This window comes from Centropristis striata, chromosome 2 (assembly GCF_030273125.1).
Source record: "Centropristis striata isolate RG_2023a ecotype Rhode Island chromosome 2, C.striata_1.0, whole genome shotgun sequence".
Classification (NCBI taxonomy): Eukaryota; Metazoa; Chordata; class Actinopteri; order Perciformes; family Serranidae; genus Centropristis; species Centropristis striata.
The window spans coordinates 29,550,744-29,571,368 of NC_081518.1; the positions used below are offsets into that span (position 1 = coordinate 29,550,744).

The 20,625-nt window shown below is 38.1% G+C and overlaps 1 protein-coding gene across 1 annotated transcript in view; it reads right to left on the reverse strand.

Annotated features, from left to right (window-relative positions):
* Positions 1–7,832: 7,832 nt before the first annotated feature.
* The window catches only part of LOC131983615 (nuclear receptor ROR-alpha A-like), a 28,816-nt gene continuing 16,023 nt past the window's right edge, over positions 7,833–20,625 (reverse strand). The window contains exons 6-11 of the mRNA XM_059348373.1: positions 14,126–14,247; positions 13,894–14,026; positions 11,502–11,609; positions 10,415–10,525; positions 10,222–10,334; positions 7,833–9,613 (exon numbers count right to left, since the gene is read on the reverse strand). Coding sequence (XP_059204356.1) covers positions 9,449–9,613; positions 10,222–10,334; positions 10,415–10,525; positions 11,502–11,609; positions 13,894–14,026; positions 14,126–14,247 — 752 coding nt within the window. The 3' untranslated portion in view covers positions 7,833–9,448. The remainder of the gene's footprint in view (positions 9,614–10,221; positions 10,335–10,414; positions 10,526–11,501; positions 11,610–13,893; positions 14,027–14,125; positions 14,248–20,625) is intronic.

Here is a 20,625-nt window from a genome sequence, read left to right on the forward strand (position 1 = left end):
AAAAAAAAGGTTAGTTGCACAAATTATTTTGAGTTTTAACTACTCTTCGTCTGGTGGTGTCAACATAAAAAAATCTGTTCAGTGTACTAATGCATTCATCCCTTCAATCTATAAGAAGTTCTGACAAATCAAAATAATTCATGCAACTAGTTCACTCATTTTTTAAGTTGAGGCAACTGAACATTTTTTATGGTGTAGTAAAGCTGCACATCCTCTGAATGCTCTAGGTCTCTAGTTTGTGGTTGTAAAGTTTCATGAGGCTGTGATTATCCTAGAGGTCACAGCAGCTCATTTTATACAGGGAGGTCGTGCCCTCACTCCAATGAACTGGCTACTACTGATGACTAACATCATCCACAAGAGTCTCACCGGCAGGCCGTGAGCAGCTAAAAGACAAAAGTTGGGAAGTGAGAGAGAATAAACATATCAGAGTGATGTGTTTTGTCAGGAATTAGGTTTGCAGAGCAGGAGGTCTGACAGATGAGTAAAAAAACACCGAGAAAGTGAAGCCAGCAGACAGGAAACAGCAAAGGCTACTTCTATTTTCTATTTTGGAAGTTGGGATCACATGCAGACTTTCAGATGAGAAACACGAAACAAGAGAAAAAGGTGTTGAAGTCTAAAAATTGAGCAGGAAAACAATGTTTGAAGGAGAAACAGGGTGAGTCCATCAGCTGTCTCAGTCCTCATCAACACTTTTTTTCTCCTTCATGTGAAACTCAACTCTGAGCCTGAACGCAGATATAAACTCCATCAGCCATGAGGTAATATCATCCACACACAGAGCGACTCGAGCTCAGCACTGATGAGCTCTGCAGTCACTGTTCAGGGAAAATTGGCTCAATGTGCCTGTTTTCTGCAAAAAAAAACCCCACTACTGCAGGTTATAGAGACACACCTGTACTCTACTGCCATCTGGTGGAGAGAAAACAGGATGTCACAGATACAGGAAACTCATATCAACTCATCTTGTTTTATTAGTTTCCCTTTTGATCCTCTTCTCCCTGTTTCCTCGCATCTCATGTTACCTTCTCCTCATGTTCTCTTCTGTTCTTAACTTACATTTTAAACTTAGAAAATGATCAGATTACATTAAAATTAATGGAAGATAAAAATACATGAGATTAGTTTAAAAGGTGCAGTGTGATACCTGATCGCTAATCAGGAGCCACACACTGACTGTTTTTGTACTGTAAACGTTTTTTTTTGTTTTTTTGTTTTTTTTATTGGTGAAATGACATAACAAACAAGGTGACATGAGAGACAAATACACTACACCATGTGGACCACAAGTAGAGACAGTAGACATACAGCGCAAACAACAACAAAGAAAAACATAAATGATCAACGATTTGCACAGAGGCATCACAGGTGTGTGTGTGTGTGTGTGTGTGTGTGTGTGTGTGTGTGTGTGTGTGTACGGGTGTGTATGTGAGGGGCAGATGCTACAACATATATATAAATATATATAACATGGCTCACTTATATGTATAACAGAATGAAAATAAATAGGCAGACAAAGCAAGAAGCGCTAATGCGAGAAGAGAGGGAGGAGGAAAGAGAGAGAAAACAAATAAACAAGAATAAATAAAATAACTAATTAAATAAATAAAAAATATATTTAAAAAAAGGTAATATATATATATATATATATATATATATATATATATATGTACCTACAAAATAAATATATACAATATATAATATAATAACACAGGAGGATGGGAGACATCACCACACAATATAGTTTGATGCGATACAGAACAACATCTTATGCAATAACAAGATGTGCAAGATCATACACATAATTGACCCAACATAAACCAACACGTCAACAAACATGTTTAATTTGGCCGTAAAGTTGGACATTTTACCTTTGGGGTCTATAGGGGTTTACTCATTTTTGGAGCCATCTCAAGTGGATATTTGCAGTTTTTGGCTTCATCATTCAGCCCTGCAGTTCACCACGAGAGGGTAGCAGCATGTCAGCTTCTCCTTAAACCTTGCAATGTATTCAAAAAAACAGTGAACTTCCCAAATGTCCAGGATGTAGGCTAATCTGTCAGAAAACAGGAGCAGCAGAGATTGAACAAGAGAAAAAATATAAGGTTGCTAATTGGACAACGTTGGCCACTATGAAAGAAAATAAGTCTTCGGGAGTTAGATTCAACTGGACAACTTCTAATCTTCTTTAATGTCAGAGAAAACAGCTGATCAGTCACAAGTTAAATGTTTGCTATGTCAGAAATTATTCAGAGAAAGTTTCCATCTCCTCTTTAGAGCATTAACTATGTTTATAAAAAGACAAAAACACCTCAAGCGAGTGTAAACGTAGTGTTCACTTGGTAAATTTAGGTGTTTTCATCAAGCTTTTCCCATGAGAATCTTCAGAATGTTTATATATATTCATTGATGGAAACACGACTAGTAACACTTTGTGGTATGGTGACAATATGGTGACCCAAGCAACATTTTTTAAGTGTTTCTACTGCTAAACTTCACACAACAGCAGGGCGAGAATCTGCCAAATTTGACCAAACTGCTAAAACTCAGAGAGCCTGTCAAAATATCACTGCCATTTTATAATCTCCATCTGTAGTTTACAGTTTGATGAGTTGAAAATTAGTTGAAATTAGGGCAACACTCGATATTTGAGCCACAACAAACGAGACAATTTAACTCCACTTTCTGGCTACAACATATAAGAAAGGACATAAACCAGAGGATAAAGTAAGTAAATAATAAACTACAAGAAACCATGAGAGTCAGGAGGTCTATCTAGCCAAAAAGAACAGAAGAGTGGAGGCAGCCTCGGACAGCCCAACGAGGGCCGTCGGACCCAGAACTCCCTCTGTCCCCAAACTATGAAGAGGAACTAAACTAGAAAGTCTTTGAAAACGAAGCCATGAAAACTGAACTACCAGACCCCCATCCTCAAAAGAAGTTAACAAAAGAGACAACAGTGCTGATCAGATGGCTGCGTACTTTGGTGTAGAAACAGAGCTTCACCTCAGTCCTCTCTTAAATATGAGGCAGGGACAATCAGCTAACCAGCAGCACCTGGGAACAGGAGAGCAGAGGACAGAAACCTTTAGCATCAAACCTTGTCTCTTTATGCTGGGCTTACACCAAAAGATTTTAACAGTCCCAGACTAAAAACTGAAAGTCTTTAGTAAATCTAGGGGTTTTACTGGAGTCACAGCGCGCTCCTTTCATCTCCATCGTTAAGTTTTAGGTAGTAATCTGTGCTGTTTCATATCAGTCTTTTCTCCTAGTCTCCTAGTCGCAGTGACGTAACACAACCAACAACCAATATATGAGGGGGAGAGGTCCCCGTTTCCAGACTGGCCAGTAAAACAACTTCGACAGGAAAAAGTAACATCACAATAATGCTAGTAAGCTCAGTCCTAAATAACAATATAGTGATGTCATATATTTAGATTTTTGGGGGCGCTGTTTCTTAGTAAAGACAACAGTAAGGAGACCCAGTTAAAATGTATAAATAAATGTATACATAAATAAGTAATAAATAATCGAAGGTTAATGTATGATTAACTAAATGAAAGTATAATTATTCAATTAAACAAATTATAATTAAATAGGGCATAAATGTATATCATGAATTCATTTCTAAATGTTCCTTTCCTTTATTCTTCCGTATATCTATTTTTACTGTAAAATAGTTTTTAGTAGTTTTTACTAAAAGCTTGATGGGGGAAAAAATGCTAAAAGAATCTAGTCTTGAGAATAGTGACCCTGCAAGATTCACAATCTCAGTCTGAGACTAGGCTGGGACTAAAAATCTAAACACTTGTCTTTAGATGTGAGCAGGTGTGAGCTGATAGTTTTCTGGGAGGCTCTGACAAATCTTTTCAAAGTCTTCTGATGTATAGGTAGCATGAGCCAAAGTTTATTCTTATTGCTTTCTGCTGGTTTTAGCAGAAACTCTGCAAGACAAAAAGTTGCTAAAATTCTGACCATATCTTACACATTGCAGCATTAACCTTACATTTTAGGTAAGCTGGACCTTATACTTTATCCTGCTTAACTATGACCTGTTGTCCTCAGTAGTACACACTCTAGAAAAAGCACAATACATCAATCAGTATAAAAATCAGATGGCAGCATCTTGGTAAAGTCAATCAACAGCTTACCCCCAGACCAAATGGACCAGGTCCAAAACCTGATCAGATTCTATGGTTAAAACTTGTTTATTGGTGCTTGATATTGTTTTTTAGTTTGATATTCTGTACAAATTTGACTATTTAAGCAATAGCAACAAGCTATGACACTGCTAATCAGGAAGTACTCATTTGAAAACAAATAGACTTTTACTATCGTTCTTCCAAAGAGAGGGTATAAATGTAAGGAAATAAACAGTTTTATACACCGGTGAATTAATTGTGTTATACAGTAAAATAAACCCATTATAATTTTTTTTAACTACTTCCTGTTCAAAGACAATGCTTAGTTTTTGTCCTAATCCTAAATATCTAGGAGAAACTAACAATACATACCAAACAAAAGCCAAAAACCTCTCAGGAGGTTAAAGAGTCAGTTCACCAAAATCACACAAAAATAAAACACTGAACATTTATTCTCCCTGCAGGATGTTTGAGCGGTCTGTTTTCTGCCTCCCCTTCACTACAGAGAAGCAGTGCTCTCAGCAAATAAAACACTGCAGCTAAAGGAAGAAGGGCAGCACCTGGACATTGGTGAGAATTGGTTTATTGTATTTTTACCTCTTAAACTCCAGCTGACTTTCTCAGCAAGTTGTTCAAACACAAAGAAGTTTATTTTAGTTTGTAAGGTGGCCGTAAACAGTTCACAAGTTCACAGTGAGCTCACAGAGGCCGTGCTGGCACTTTGTTATTATGTGTTTTTACTCAGAGCAGCAGTTCATGGAATCAAAAAGAGACAAATAAAGGGATTTCTTTCTCTCTGTTTTTATTTTTATTTTTAATACATTTCAGAAACAGTAGCTCTGCTCTGTATCTGAACAAAAGAAGTCAGTTTAAACAAAGAAATCGACAGGCCCAGAGCCCCACACGCTGATACAGGTGCAGGCTGGGAAATAACATCTCTGTACTATGATATCTCATTATCATAATAACATGTTGACAACTTCAAGGAAAATTCTGTTTTTATACAACTCAGACAGCAGTCAGATCGACAGTTTCCTCAAAGGGAGATCATTCCATCCACCCAGAATACGTAGACTTTGTTGCTCTTTGTACTACCTCACCATACGTCCTCCTACATTTTGGTAAAAAAAAAACAGTTACACGTGTTAGACAAAGTGTTCCAGAGTCCGATTTTACTGAAATGAGTGTCAGTCTCCTGGGTCGAAGTCCATCCATCCACCCCGATCTCCGGACAACACAGACTTTGTTGCTCTTTATACTAATGATTTTGGTTATCAAGAAAACCATGGACAATTTCTAGATGTCAGCTCATAAATTAAACTCTTATCAGCTATTTTTGTTTTTATCATTGTACTTATCCAAACAAATGTACCTTTAGATGTACCAGGCATTGAAATGAACAAGAAATTGAAGAAAACAATTAGAAAAATATTTTTTTCTATACATACGTGTCTTAATTTCTGGTACTGACAAACAACCTCTTCTGTTGTTTAGGATGGAGAACTTGTTGCATTGTGAAGCGTTTGATAACAGAATAAAGGCAGGTTGTCCTGGGTAAATTGTATCTGAGTTAATGTCTCTATAAAAAAAGAGTTCATCAGTTGTTCCAGCTTTGTAAAATATTCTTGAGAAAATGACAATGTAATTGGCATTGAGAACAGGATCAGAACAAGAGAGACATTGAGGTCAGATTGTTAATAAAAAGCAGAATTTTCCTTTCAGTGTCCTACCCTGTGAGGAAACATACAATGTGGCATAGTTGGTAAAATTAAAAGGTAACCTAGCATCTCACACATGTTAAAAACACAAAGAAGCTCTCTCTGTCTGTAACTAAACTAAAGCTAACGGAGAGCATTGCATATCAAACCAGATACATTAAGATGCATATCAATCAACAGATACAAAGTTTGATGCTCATCAGGCATCTATAGCAGTATTTTCCTGTGGCCTGTACAGACTTATTAATAATAAAGTTACTAACAGAACGAGTGCTGAACCGATCGGGAGAGAAGAGTGTCGTCAGCATACAGAATCACAAACTGTGAAAGATTCAAAAGAAAAAAACCCCAAATGAAATCTTATAAATTAGAATCTGCATCGACATGCCATCATTTTCAAACTATACACAATAAACAAAGATAGAAATAAATTTACATTATTGCTCGACATTCATTTATGGCTAAAATTACGTTCATTATTTGCCAGAAATACAGATTTTTATTGGGCTTTGGACCTGGATATGATGCTGTGGTGAGGTGGAGCTGGTGCTGAAACATAAAGATAATGATGTCACTCCTACCAGCAGTCTGTAACTAAACTGTACCACACACACACACACACACACACACACACACACACACACACATTACACACACACTATCAGCTTGGCAGTATAGTCACTGTAGTGCAACACAGTGCATGTGATATTTTCTTGTTCTGCATAGTTTCTTCTCTTCTATTGCTCTTAATACTGTGTCATTTTTATAAATATTGCTTTCAGTAAGATGGTCCTGAATAATCCTGAATAAATCTCTCTTCTTTTGAGTAATTTAAATCATTTTGCCACTGAACATTGTTAGAATAGTTAGTCTGATATAGATTACCAGATGTTTAAGGAAATTACTGAGCCTTTTTTAATGAAACTAAATATTAGTGAGGTATTTTTAAAGAAGAAACAAATGGGTTTTAAGCTAAAGGGACACAGGCAGGAAGTCAGAAAGTACAGAGGGACAGATTGTTGGTTTGGCTCTGCACTTACATTATGGTATTTCTCATTTAATTTTACATGAAAAAATGTGTGTTTTCTACAGTTTAAAAGTTTTGTATTATTCCTTGATTGACAGTAATTTAAAGCATCTACTACAGTGATATTAAACATTTAGTTTCACGCCCTATTACTGATGTAATTTGACAGTTTTACTGTAATTTCTACAAACATTTTTTACAGTGTACAAATTTCAACTTAACATTTTGGTTTTTCGTAACCTTGTTTATTTGCTAATGTTAAAGGATTATTCCAATAAGATTCACTGAGGATTTGAAATGATTCTGGTGGTGTCAGTGGATTCAGATTCACTTGACATATGACATCAAACTCTGTAAGGACTGTAACGGCTGCAGACAAACTGACAAGAGAAATAAGAGAAGCTGGACTTTCCTGCCAGGCCACCAGGTGGTGCTACATGTTAACTGCTACATTAGAATGAATGAGCTGCTGGGAGGAATAAAGGACAGGAGGAGGAGGAGAGAGAGGAGAGAGGAGGAGAAGGAGGATGAGGAGAGAGAGGAGAGAGGAGGATTAGGAGAGAGAAGGAGGAGAGGAGGAGGGGAGAAGGAGGAGAGAGAGGACGAGGAAAGAGAGAGGAGGAGGTGGAGAGAGGACGAGGAGGATAAGGAGGAGGTAGGAGGAGAGAGAGAGAAAGAGAGAGAAGATGAGGAGGAGAGAGAGGGCGAGGAGGAGGAGGAGGAGGAGGAGGAGGAGGAGAGGGAAGATGAGGAGGAGAGAGGGCGAGGAGGAGGAGGAGGAGAGAGAAGATGAGGAGGAGGAGGAGGAGGAGGAGGGATGCAATCATGGAGGATGAAACTAACCACAACTGTTATTTTTCATCTGTTCTGAGTCTGAAGAAGTCTGTTCCAAATTGTGAGACTGAATAAATCTGGATTATAGAGAGAAGTGTGTGTGTGTGTGTGTGTGTGTGTGTGTGTGTGTGTGTGTGTGTGTGTGTGTGTGTTTCTAAACACACAGATCAAAATACTACAGTTCCCATGAGCCTCAGCGGCTGTGTTGTCGAGCAGACTCCAGCAAAACAAAAGTTTTTCACATTTTGGTTCAAACTTCTTCAGGTGCTTCTCTCTGTTGGCTCAGTATTTAAAGATGCTCCACGTGCAAATTTACCAGATTAGTTTTGTCGTTTAGGATCACTTAATCTCTGCTCTGAAACCTCAGAGAAGAAAAACAGTTTCTGTTCTGAGGTCAGCATGCATTACTGAAAAATCAACACAATAACAAGAGAAGGGAATTCAACAAATCATCAGATAACAAAATATATCAAATCAACTGCAGCATTTACGCTTCTGCTGATTAAAAATCCAGTTAGCCTGCCTGAGAGTAGACGTGAGGGGGGTGTTTGGTGTTTGGTTTGATTATTTGGGATGTTCACAGACTGTTAAACCTGAGTGATGCATCAATAGGAGAACACAGAAAACTACAGACCAGCTGATCTCATTTAAACTTTCCCCACAAACAGAAGAAACTTTAGTGGTTAAGAAACATCCTGGACATTTAAAAGACAGCTTTCTGGATAAAAAGGAGTCAGGTTGATATATTTAGGGGTAATGTGATAAAAACCTGGTCTGCAGGAAGCCCAAATATTTAAAGAACAGCTGCAGACCAAAACAATTCTTGTTTCCAACTTTTTAGAATATTCTCAATACTTCTGCCGCTGCAAACACAAATTCATTTGAAATTCTCTCTATACGTGCTGTTTAAATGCAGCAGAATTTTTGTAGACCCAGTTGTAGTCTGTATTGTTTTTTTTGTGTGACATGACTAAAATATCTCCACAGACTTTTTGACATTTTCTCTCTCATTAAACTTTGATGCAGCAGCTCAATCCAACCTCAACATGTTTGGTAAAACATTATTCAAACACACAAAACTTAACCTTCAGTTCTAGATGAAAACTTTCCAAAGACAAATCTGTTAGATTACATTTTGGGAAAATGTTTCTAAAAATGTGTGATGTCGTAGACATGTGTTGATGGAATAGTGCAGCCATAAAATCAGAGATGATACAGATTCATTTAGAACAAAATTCACACCATTGCACAACTGTAAACTGCTGTGTGAGTGCAGATCTGTGAGAGTGAGGAGATAAAAACTGAGGAAGCTTGTTGCACCATCCAGTTTTACAAAACCCTGCTCTGCTCCGAGTATAAACTGCTCCACAAAAAGGTGTGTTTGCTTTTGTTTGCTTTGCTTGGTGACATATTTTGGCCGGTTGCTCTCACAACATCACTGAGCGTCCTCCAGGATTTATGAATGTGTTTTCTCACTGTCACAGTCACTGGCAGGAGAAGAGGTGATGTGGTGACAAACAGAAGCAGGTTTCAGTGTGAATACTGAAGGTGTCTTTTAATGTCTGAGGTGAATCCAGATCCAGGATCCAGGACACAAAACGTGTATAAATGCAGGTGAAGAGAGATCACCTGAGTCATCGTCCCGTCCTCCGCCGCCGTGGATCCCGGGCTCGGTCCAGATGTGGCGGCTCGGCTCTCGGCTCTGTGCGGCTGCCGGTTGTCGTTTAGTCGTCACTCTGCAGAGTCAGCTCCAGGTCGACTCCGAACAGCTCCTTATAGAGAGGAGGGAAGTGTGTCCGCACGATGTCCGGGTAAACGGCCCGGAACGCCGACAGCTTCTCCGTGTGACGACCGCACAGCGAACGCAACGCCGTCACCTTACATCTGAGCTGAGGAGAGGAGAGGAGAGGAGAGGAGAGGAGAGGAGAGGAGAGGAGTGGGGTAGAGGAGGAGGCAAGGGGAGGAGAGGAGAGGAGGAGAAGAGGTAAGGAGACAATGGGAGGAGGCAAGGGGAGGACAGGAGGAGGCAAGGAGACAAGAGAAGGAGACAAGGGGAGGAGGAGAAGAGAAGAACAGAAACACAGTTTAATGTGTGTATTATGTATTTGGTATCAGGATATTTAGTTTTAAAATGCTCTGAATGTTTTAAGGGAAATGTGATGTTTTACATTTTGTAGTTCACCATCTCACCACCAGAGGGCAGCGTGAGACTATTTTCAAACTGCTTGTCCTCCTGTTTGAGTTTTAAATTGTATTGAGAAGGTGAAAAATGTTTAATTTCTTCACAATGTGTTGATGTGTATACCTAGTTCATTTCCATTTGATTAAATCCATTAAATCTTTATTTTTGAGAAGGAAACTGCCTGTTTTTATGAGAAATGTGAGCGTACTTGGTGCTGCAATCTGCTTCATGTAAGATTCTATATTTAAGTTATTTATCATGACCCAATAGGTTTGTATTAGAGGTTTTTTTTAAATCAGGATTTAATGAGTAAACCTTGTTCATGGCTCCGTCCTCTCGCTGGTTCTTCTGCAGGACGTGTTGTAGAGCCAGCTGAGTCTTCTGCTGCAGCTTCTCCACCTGCAGCTTCTCCTGCAGCCACGACCGGTCTGCACACACACACAGACATAAGTCACATGAAGTCTGTAAAGCTGCAGATCAGTGAGGATGTCAGAGGGGATAAACGTACCTGCAGACAGCAGGAGGAACGCTGAGAACAGAGCGAGCTCATCCTCCGACAGATGCAGCGAACACATGCTTTTAGCAAAGTCAAACACAGACGAGATCAGGTCATCGCAACCTGCAACACACACAAAGGGAAACAATTATGAAAATTCAATAATTCAGTGAATGCAACATATGCTGAAGTGTGACTTTTTGTTTTGTTGAAGCTCCAGAAAGAAAAACATGTCAGCAAAGTCAGTTGAGGAAATGAAACAGCTGTGGATCAACATGCAATCTGTTCTGGACACGTGTAAGGAATTAGTTGTAAAGCAACACTGCAAATTATTTGTTTCTTACCAAGATAAAAATAACTTAGATTTAGAAGTGTTACAAAATGTATCTTGTTTTAAGAGTTCATTTCTTATTTAAAGTGTTCAACATGCTTATTTTTAGATTTAACAATTTTAATAAAAAAAAATCTTGTCAAGTGAAATTATCTGTCCATCCAGCAAGATAATTTCCCTCAGATTTAGTTTTTTTATCTTGTTTTTAGAGACCCCTTATTTGCAGTGTAATGTTTTTTAACATGAAAAAAAATAAATGCATCCGTGTAGAATATGCTTGTGCAAAATAAGCATTTAGAATTAGAATTTAGGAGCGTCAAGTCATTAACTACTTTGATCTTACAGAAATAACATTAAAACATCAAGATTTGTGATTAACGATGGACAGAAATTCTCAAATCCAATAGTGTAGAAATGCTCTGTGACATGCAAAAGTCCTGTATTAAAGATCTTACCTAAGTACATACGTTTTAGCATCAGTACCAAAAAGTGAGAGCACTCTTTATGCAGAATGTTCCATTTCTAGGTCGTTTTTGTATGAAATCAAATCACTTTTTTCTAATTTTCTGAATGTCAGATTCTGAAGCCTAAATCTTTCTATAGTATATTTGTTCAAACACAAGACACAGTTTGAGACTGTTACCATTAAAACCTCCCACTGATCTTAAACTGAACTCTTGGTGTGTCTACGAGGGAGAAAAGGAAGGAGATGTTCCTCTAGAGTGTGACTGTAAAAGAGGAACAGAAGAAGAAGAAGTTGTCTCTCACCCAGAGCTTTGAAGACGTCAGGACCCGCGAACTTCCCGTCAAAGTACACCGTGTTATTCTGGGAGTCGAACAGCCGACACATCCTGACCAGCACCACCTCCAGAGAGCCTGAAGACAACAAGAGACCCCTCAGCTCACTGATACAGCTCTTACTACACCATGTCAGACCTGAGAGCTGCAGCTCTGCAGGATTTGATGCAGTAAAAGCAGCAGTCTTTGTGTGAGCGTGCATGTGTTTTGTTTTTAGCTGGTAAGTTAGAAATGTCGTAAACAAGCTACTTTCCAGTTTGTGGTTAATGCATGTAGAGCTAAGGAAGATTTCTCCTCTAAACATAATACAGCTTGGATAAAAGTGCACAGGTGCATCTCAATAAATTAGACTATCATGAAAAAGTTTATTTATGTCATTCATGTCATGTCATTTTATGTAATTCAATTCAAAAAGTGGAAATAACACATTTTATAGATCCATTACACACAGAATGAAACACTTCATGTCTTAATTTATTTCATTTATTCTAATTATAATGATTATGGCTTACATTTAATGAAGACCTAAAATTTTAATATGACAAAAGACCAATTTTAACCTTCCTCTTGCCACACATGCATCTAAAGAAAAGCACATACACATGCAGGTTCTTGCACACAAAGACTGGAACAAGTAATTCATCTTGTTCTATTGGTTTGATTGGCTTTATTGGTTGTTTGCAAATCTACATTTATATATATATATATATATAAGAAAAAAAACAAAAAAACTTTTGCCTTTTTTGACCCGAACACCATAAATGTTTCTATAGTTAATAATATTAAAATAAAAAAAAAGAAATAAAACCATTTATTTGAGAGATCATTTTACCATTTTTTAAAATTGAAAACGAGGGGTATGCTGTCAAAAGAAAGGCCCAGGGAGGCACACCAAGAATATTAAAACTAATATTTTCATGGATAAGGAAGCCTAACAAAGAAACCAAGAGGTAAGAAACAAATTGGATGATAAATAATTGTTTTGAGGGTATTTTATGGATCATTTAAGGGTCAAAACCGACCCGCTAACACCATGGATAGTAACAGAAAGCTAACAGAAGAGGAAGGTTAAAAAATATGTTTAATATGGACATGTTGTCCATCTATATGGCTCAATACTTGGTTGGGGCTATTTGACTTGAACTACTGGAAATGGACTTTTACATTATATTCTAATGTATTGAGATGCATCTGTATGTCAGTTCATCTGCATCAGTTTGATAACAGTGTTTCTTGTCTTTATGAAAATAAATTCCACTGCACTTTTTCTGCAGAAAAATCTTTACATATCCTCCTATAAACAGCAATATATAGAACTCTGTGTACCTGTACTCATTTTAAATCCACAGTGTACTTTAAATATGCATTTTAAATGTTAAATTATTGTATTTTTAGTGTGTTAATGCCTTTAGTATATTTTCCTAAGATAAGATAAGAAAAAATAACATATGATAAGATATGACTTTATTTATCCCGCAGTGTGGACATTTAGTTGTTAGTGTTAGTGTTGTTAGCCTTGTATTCGTTGTGCTAATTTTTGTCTCTCAATTTTGTCTCTCTCAGTTCTATTTACTGTATTTCTTGTCTTTATGAAAATAAATTCCATTTAAAAGCAAAAACCACCAACATGTTGAGCCGTCTGAACACTGTCTGACTCCCTGACAGAGAGCATTTGTTGGGTCTATTTTCAGCAGCAGATTAATCCACATTTGTTGCTCTAGTGAGGACGCTGTCTGCAGGATTATAATAATAATAATGGAGCTCTATGACACAGAGGACAAAGATACACCAGGCTGCACTTTTTAGAAGATACTTTTACTGTTGTTTTGGTTCTGGACATTGTTAATAAGAGAAATGTTAGCTCTGTCTCACCAAGGTTATTATAGTTAATGAAAACTAACAAAAGTTTTTTAAAAAACAATAATTAACTGAAACTGTTTTTTGTGGTTACAAAACTGACTAAAACTAACTAAAATTATAGCGAAAATGTCCTTCGTTGTCATCTTTGCAACTTTTTTCATACGTAAACCTTTTGGTTGATATGAAACCTATTTCATCTATTTGGTTTTATGACTTAGTAAACTTATTGGGGCTGAGATGGATAAGACAAAGGAAATAAAAGCAAAAAAATGTATGACCTCTTTTAATCTCGCACCAAACACATAGCCCATTACAAAAAAAACTAAAACTAACACTAAAACTAATAAAAAATCATCTAAAACTAATTTTTCCAAAAAATAAAAACTAATTAAAACTAGCAAACTCACTCTAAAAACGAACTGAATTTGAAAACAAAAATTGACAATGAAATTAAAACTAAAACTAATGAAAAATCCAAAACGATTATAGCCTTGTGTCTCACCAGCTTTGAGCAGCACAATCTGGTCGTTCTGACACAGATCCATGAAGCCGTCGATGCGTTTGGCGAACTCCACCACGTACTGGATGGCCTCAGTGATCTTCATGGCACACAGCTGCCACATCACCTCCCGCGGCTGCACAGAACAGAGCAGGAACATATTATCACTGCACACTCTGAGCTGAGGTGAGTTAAAACTGTATAATATATTTAAAGACGGAGGCAGTGGAGGCACCTTGCTCTGGTAGCTCTCCACCTCGTCCTGCAGGAAGTTCTGCCAGCTCATCTGCTGCAGCTCCTCCCGCAGGTACTGACACGTCTCCAGGTGAGACTTGGAGATGGTCTGAACCAGGTGATCTGCAGCAGAACACAGAGCACGGCCTCATTCACACACCAGGTCAAGACAAACAACTACATGATGAAAAAATACGTTTCTTGATGATGGAAGGAGACGGAAATTCAGGGAGATGCTTTGTGCTTTTGATGTCAGACTTTCTGCTCCTTTAAATCAGGACTAAAAACACTATGGTTCACTGCAGCGTACTCTTAACTTTAACACTTATCTGCTGTACTCTACTGCCCTTACTTTTTAACTACGCAATGTTTGACTTGTGCTTTTTATTATTTTATCTATTTTCTTATCCTGCTGTATCTTATTTTATCTTATTTATATTTTTATTTCTATTTCCCTGTTTTAATTGTGTTGAATTGTGCTATACAAATAAACTTGCCTTGCCTTTCTGTTAGATTTTGTTTTTTTCCCCCATCCCGACATAAAAATAATTACTTTAAAAATGCACATTTTAATCTTCTTTGTCAAGTGCTTTGTACAGAAGTCCTGAGGGGCAACTTAAGTTAGAAAAAAAGTTTGATCTCTCTCTCATTATGACTTAAAGCGTAAAAATGTTTTTGCAAAGATAATCTTTCATAAGTTCTCTTCATCTCTTCATCTGTAAAAACAGTAAATTAATGTTTTGGTATGTAGTTTTGGGTTGTAATACTCATTTTGGTCACAAGGGGCTGAGCTGCACCACTCCCCTGTGTTCTAAACATGACTATATAAATAAAAAGACTATATGTTTTGATGTTTTCTCCCGGTGAGTTACATTTGAGCTAAAGGAAATGACACGAAAGCAATGCTGCACAACTTCTAGAAACACATTATATTGTATGTACTGTGACTTAAGAGTGCATGGAGAAATTAAATCTCACCTGGAAGAACACATGAATGTTTTTTTTAGAAAATGACGTTGTGGTGCACTTCAGCCTCTTGCAACAAAAATGAGTAATACAACAAAACACACCTTTTCACACAAATTATCCTGAAACAAAAAAGGAAATCACCTGCGAAAACCTCTTTTTTTCCCTTAAATAGACAGTTACCGGTAGTTAGTTTCTGCTTCCAGTCTGTAGCCACAGCCTCACTCTAAATACTCTTTAAAATATATTATTAAAAAAAATCCTTGAATAGCCTCCTTAAAACTTGAATAACAGTAATGTATAGAACTCTGTGTACCTGCACTCGTTTGAATCCACTTTGCACTTTAAATACAATACTGTGCAAAAGTTTTAGGCAGGTGTGAACAAATGCCCTAAAATAAGAATGCTTTCAAAAATATGAATTTTAAGAGTTTATTTTTTTATCAATTAAAAAAATGTTTAAGACTTGTAATGTACATATTTAAAAATTTTTATTATTGCCTTTTTAATGTGTTAATGCCTTAAGTGTATTTTCTTATAGTTGTTGTGCTAGTTTTTGTCTTTCAAGGGTAAGTTGTATACTGTTAATGATAATAAAGGCCTTCTATTCTGTTCTATTTCCTCACCAGGCCTGTTTGTGATGTTTTATATCAGAAGGGTAATTTCATCCTTCAGCCGAGTCTTTATCCTTTATGGAACTGTGCACTATGTGCACTGAGTGCAACTATGCACTTTTTCTCCTGAAAAATCCTTGAATATCCTCCTTAAACAGCAATTTTTAGAACTCTGTGTACCTGCACTCATTTTAAATCTACTGTCCACTATGAAATATATATAATTTACATTTTAAATGATTGCCTTTTTAATGCGTTAATGCCTTTAGTGTATTTTCTTGTAGTTGTGCTAGTTTTGTCTCTAAAGTAACAAATGAACCAGTTGTATACTGTTAATGATAATAAAGGCTTTCTATTCTATTCTATTCTATTCAAGTCTTTATTCTTTATGAAACTGTGTGAACAAACTGCAGTTCAGATCAGAAACAAACCCAAAAGCAAAACGCAGTGACTTCAGCCTCTGTGAGCTGCATCTAATTGTTCCAGCATGAACCAATGAATTCAGAATAACATCAGAAACAGAACTAGAGCCAGCCAACAGCTCCTGGATCAGAGGATCAGAGGTTTGGAGGGTTTGGAGGTTTGGGGGTTTTATGATAAACGCTTTTGTCAAAGAAAAAAAACCTGAATAAAAGAAGAGATCTCTGGGGAGAGTAGAGAGATGATTTCCCCCACCGAGTGCCCTCCATGTCCCACTTGGCCCTAATTAACAGACGGCTAATTACCACACAGAGATTTTAATGAGCTCTGAAGATGAGTTTCAACCTCCTGCTATTTTAAACCACCTTTCTGTCTCTGTTTGCCCCTCAGTTCTCTCCCTTACTCTCTTTTTTTTGTGTCTCAAACTCTTCTATATGGCTTCTTATTCCTCCATCTCCTCTTTTCTTTTCTTCTCCTCCTCTCTGTCTACTTCTCTTCTTTCAACACATTTCCTCATCTTTCTTTTCTTCCCTCCAGCTCTCGACATCTTTCTGCCGTATGGTGTAGGTTTCTTCTTTTCTGTCTCAGAGCTCCTCACGTGGCCCCAGAAGTGGAGACAGATTTTATATCTATTATAAGAAGGTCACGATGGGAGTCAGAGCAAAGGACATGAGTCTGTTCTGCAGAACTGTATATCCATTGTTACAGATACAGTTTTGACAGTCATGGAAAAAATTATTAGACCATTATTTTCTCTTTGCTTTCTTGATCATGATTTTGGTTTTTATCAAGAAAACCATGGAAAATGTTTAGATATCAGCTCTTAAATTGAACTCTTATGAGCTATTTTTGTTGTTATCATTATATTTGTCCAAACAACTGTTCCTTTACTTGTACCAGGCGTTAAAATGAACAAGAAAACAAAGAAAACAAGGGTGGTCTCATAATTTTTTCCATGACTGTAGGTCATCTTTGCAAGCATCATTTTATGACCCGTATTTCCATTTGCTGTTAGTTGGCGACCTTTAGTGGCTGCAGTAATGTATGATGGGAGCAAAGAAGGAAGTGAGGCAATGTAGTATAAAGAGAGACAAAGTCTGAGTAGGGAAATCAGGGTGGTTGGAGTGATGAAACAAACACAGGACTTTGAGCCAGGAGATGCTAAAACAAACGTACTTATTTAAACCAAAGATGAAGTCACATAAGTCAGCTGGCTCCCACGTTGGGGAGGAAAGTAAGGTGATCTAGAATATAGTGACAAAGTTTGTGTAGGGAGGAGATCAGGGTGGTTGGAGGAATAAAAACCAACACAGGACTTTAGTTTCTGCTTCCAGTATAAAGCCTCAGCCTCACTCTCTGATTAAAACATGACATCAGTTAAAAGAGCTGAACTCTACTTTTTATTCTTGACTGTAATGCAGAGTGACTTCTGGTTGATCAAATATTTTAATGCTGTTTTCCCAACATTTATCTCACCCTTATTGCTGTAAGACAGGGATGGGCAACTTCATTTGAAGTGGCCCTCAGTACAACTACATGCATTTGAGCATGAAATCTTAAAAGTGCAGTGTAAAAATGCACAAAATTACTTCTTACAATTAATGTTGGTCTGCTGTTCTTGCGCTGATAAAAAATAAATCACAGTAAGTGGTTATTTTGTATTTGCTTCACACCTTTTGTATTCCTATTTATACTGTTATGCATGTATTTGAGCATGAAATATGTTAAGTTACTGCACGGTTAACATATTTAAAATTGCAGTTTCATCATATCTGGTTAAGTGCATGGTCCTATACGTGGCCCTGTGGTAGTGTCCATGAAAAATTGTGGCCCCCTCCAGCATTTAAGTTGCCCATCCCTGCTGTAAGAGATTTAAAAAACTTAGAGGTTTGATGTATTTGGACATGCAGACTCCTATTATTAACTGTTTACACAGAAAATGCCACTTTTTATACACTCTGTTCCATATCATTCTAGTCTGCGTAGGGAGGAGATTGGTGTGGTTGGAGGAATAAAAACAAACACAGGACTTTGGAAAAAGTCGTTGCTGCCCATCTTCAGGACCATCTCAACTCGCACTACCTCTTCGAAAAATTCCAGTCCCATTTCTGTCAAGCCCACAGCGCTGAAACAGCTCTGGTCAGAGTCACCAATGACCTTCTGATGGCAGCTGACACTGGTTCACCATCACTCCTCATCCTCTTAGATCTGTCTGCAGCTTTCGACACAGTTGATCACAACATCCTCCTTCAGCGCCTCCACCACACCATCGGACTCTCTGACTCCGCCCTGAGCTGGTTCCAGTCTTACCTGTCTGGAAGAACAGAATATGTCTCCTTGGGAGGGGCAAAGTCAGAGACACAGACTGTCACCTGTAGTGTCCCTCAAGGGTCGGTTCTCGGTCGGTTCTTCCCCCACCCTGTTTACCCTCTACACTCTTCCCCTTGGCCGCATCATAAATCAGCATGGAATATCATTCCACTGCTACGCTGACGACACACAACTATATATAAAAACTGGTCCATCATCATCATCATCATCATCATCATCATCATCATCAACATCGTCATCATCTTCATCAACACCTGCCTTGAGGAGATAAAGGCGTGGATGTCGAAAAACTTTCTACAACTTAATAGCTCAAAAACAGAAGCTATCTTAGTTGATCTTACTTTCCCCCTGTCATCTACAGTCACCAACCTGGGTGTAAAATTTGACCCTCATCTCACTTTTGACACCCACATTAAACATCTCTGCAAGATCTTCTTCTACCACCTCTGGAACATTGCCAAACTCCACCCCACACTCAAGTCTGTCAGATGCAGAACAACTGGTTACTTTGATCCAGGAGACTGCTGTTAGTGTAACTTATGTACGTAACCATGTGACCCACTACCTCACATATAAAACTGGATAACAAACCAGAGACAGTTAAAAAACGAGATGGTCACCGACACCGAGAAAGTCTTCTTCTGAGTCTGGTGTGTTTTGCCGCTGTCACATCCCTTCAGGAGACCAGCAGCAGCTCCTGTGTCTATTCACAGGAGAAGTGAGCACAGATTCCTTTGTTCAAAAGTCACCAAAGTAAATACTGGACCCATTTTTAAAAGCTGCCTATCTTCTCATAACATTCTCACACTGACATCACATTTTTTAGACTGACAGATCTGAGGAAAAAGTCCTGACTTAGCAACAAACTCTTGTGAGATCTGGTAGTATAGCTCACTTCAAGTAACATTGGCAAGCTAGTTTTTGTAATACTAAATACTAAATGTTTCTTTAAACAAGCACAGATTCATGATCCTTTACATTCACACCACTTCCAACACACCAACACACTGGAGACAGGAGGAGAAAAACATTTCATTCATACCTTTGAAGCAGCTTATCATCTTTGTGTTTTAACCCAAACCATGATTTTGGTTGGACATTGGTCCATTTATCTGTATTTTGTTTCATATTTTTGTAAAGAGCTGTAGTTTGTGTTTTGTTTTTAAATTGTTTTTAAAAAATGGCAGTTTCTGGTCCTGCATTGGCTGTATTTGACGAATCAACGTACACTGAAGTCACTCATGGTTCCTCTTGTGTTGAGAGTACAGACTCTAAAATAAGAGCAAAAAAAGTCTCTCAAAACGGCATCTCAGAACTACAAAAGTTTCTAGTTGTTGCAATGCGGACACAATAAAAAACAGGGGTTCTTTGAGCATGAAAAAGTTCCTCCTGTCCAAAAAAGCCTGTTGGCAAACAACCTATTTCACTGTTTAAGTATGAGGATGTGAAGTATGTTTTAGAGAGGCAAAGTTGTACCTCCAAAAACTTTAGATTAAGGCCCCGTTCACACGAGGACGCTCGCGGGTGAAAACGACAAAATATTTTAACGGAAGTGCCTTTCGTTTAGACGGTGACGGCGTTTTGGGGGCTTAAAGACGCAAAAATCTGAAACCACCCTCCAAAGTGGAAAAGTTAAATACGCTCCGCCGTAGCGTGTCCGTCTACACTGCCAAGACGCAAAACTCTGCTCAGATTTGCTCACGTCACGTATGTGTTTACGTCACATACATGCTCCAGTACAGGAAAATAAACAAATGTGGGATTATTTCTATGCGTCGGACCTTCAAGCTGCTCTGGCAGCTCTAATTAACTTACAGGAGTCTTTCCACCAAATGTACAGGATATGTACAGATAGTATTAATGAACAGAGAAGGATCTGGAATTACCTCTATCACATTTTGGATGCAGCAATTCGTCGGAGGCGAGCCAGACGGCTGTGAACGAGACCTGGGAGATCTAGTGGATGGCGGATAACTTTGTGGAAGGAGAAGCTGATGAAAGTGTGTGGCGTGAAAACTTCTGCATGCCCAAAGATGCTCTTATCGCTTTAAGTGATGCCGCCTGGCATGCATACAATCGAATTTCACACACTTTTGCGTCACCGTATGCACGCAGGTTTCCTCCCGACAAAGCTCGTCTAAACGAGGAATAAAAAGTGAAGACGCGACGC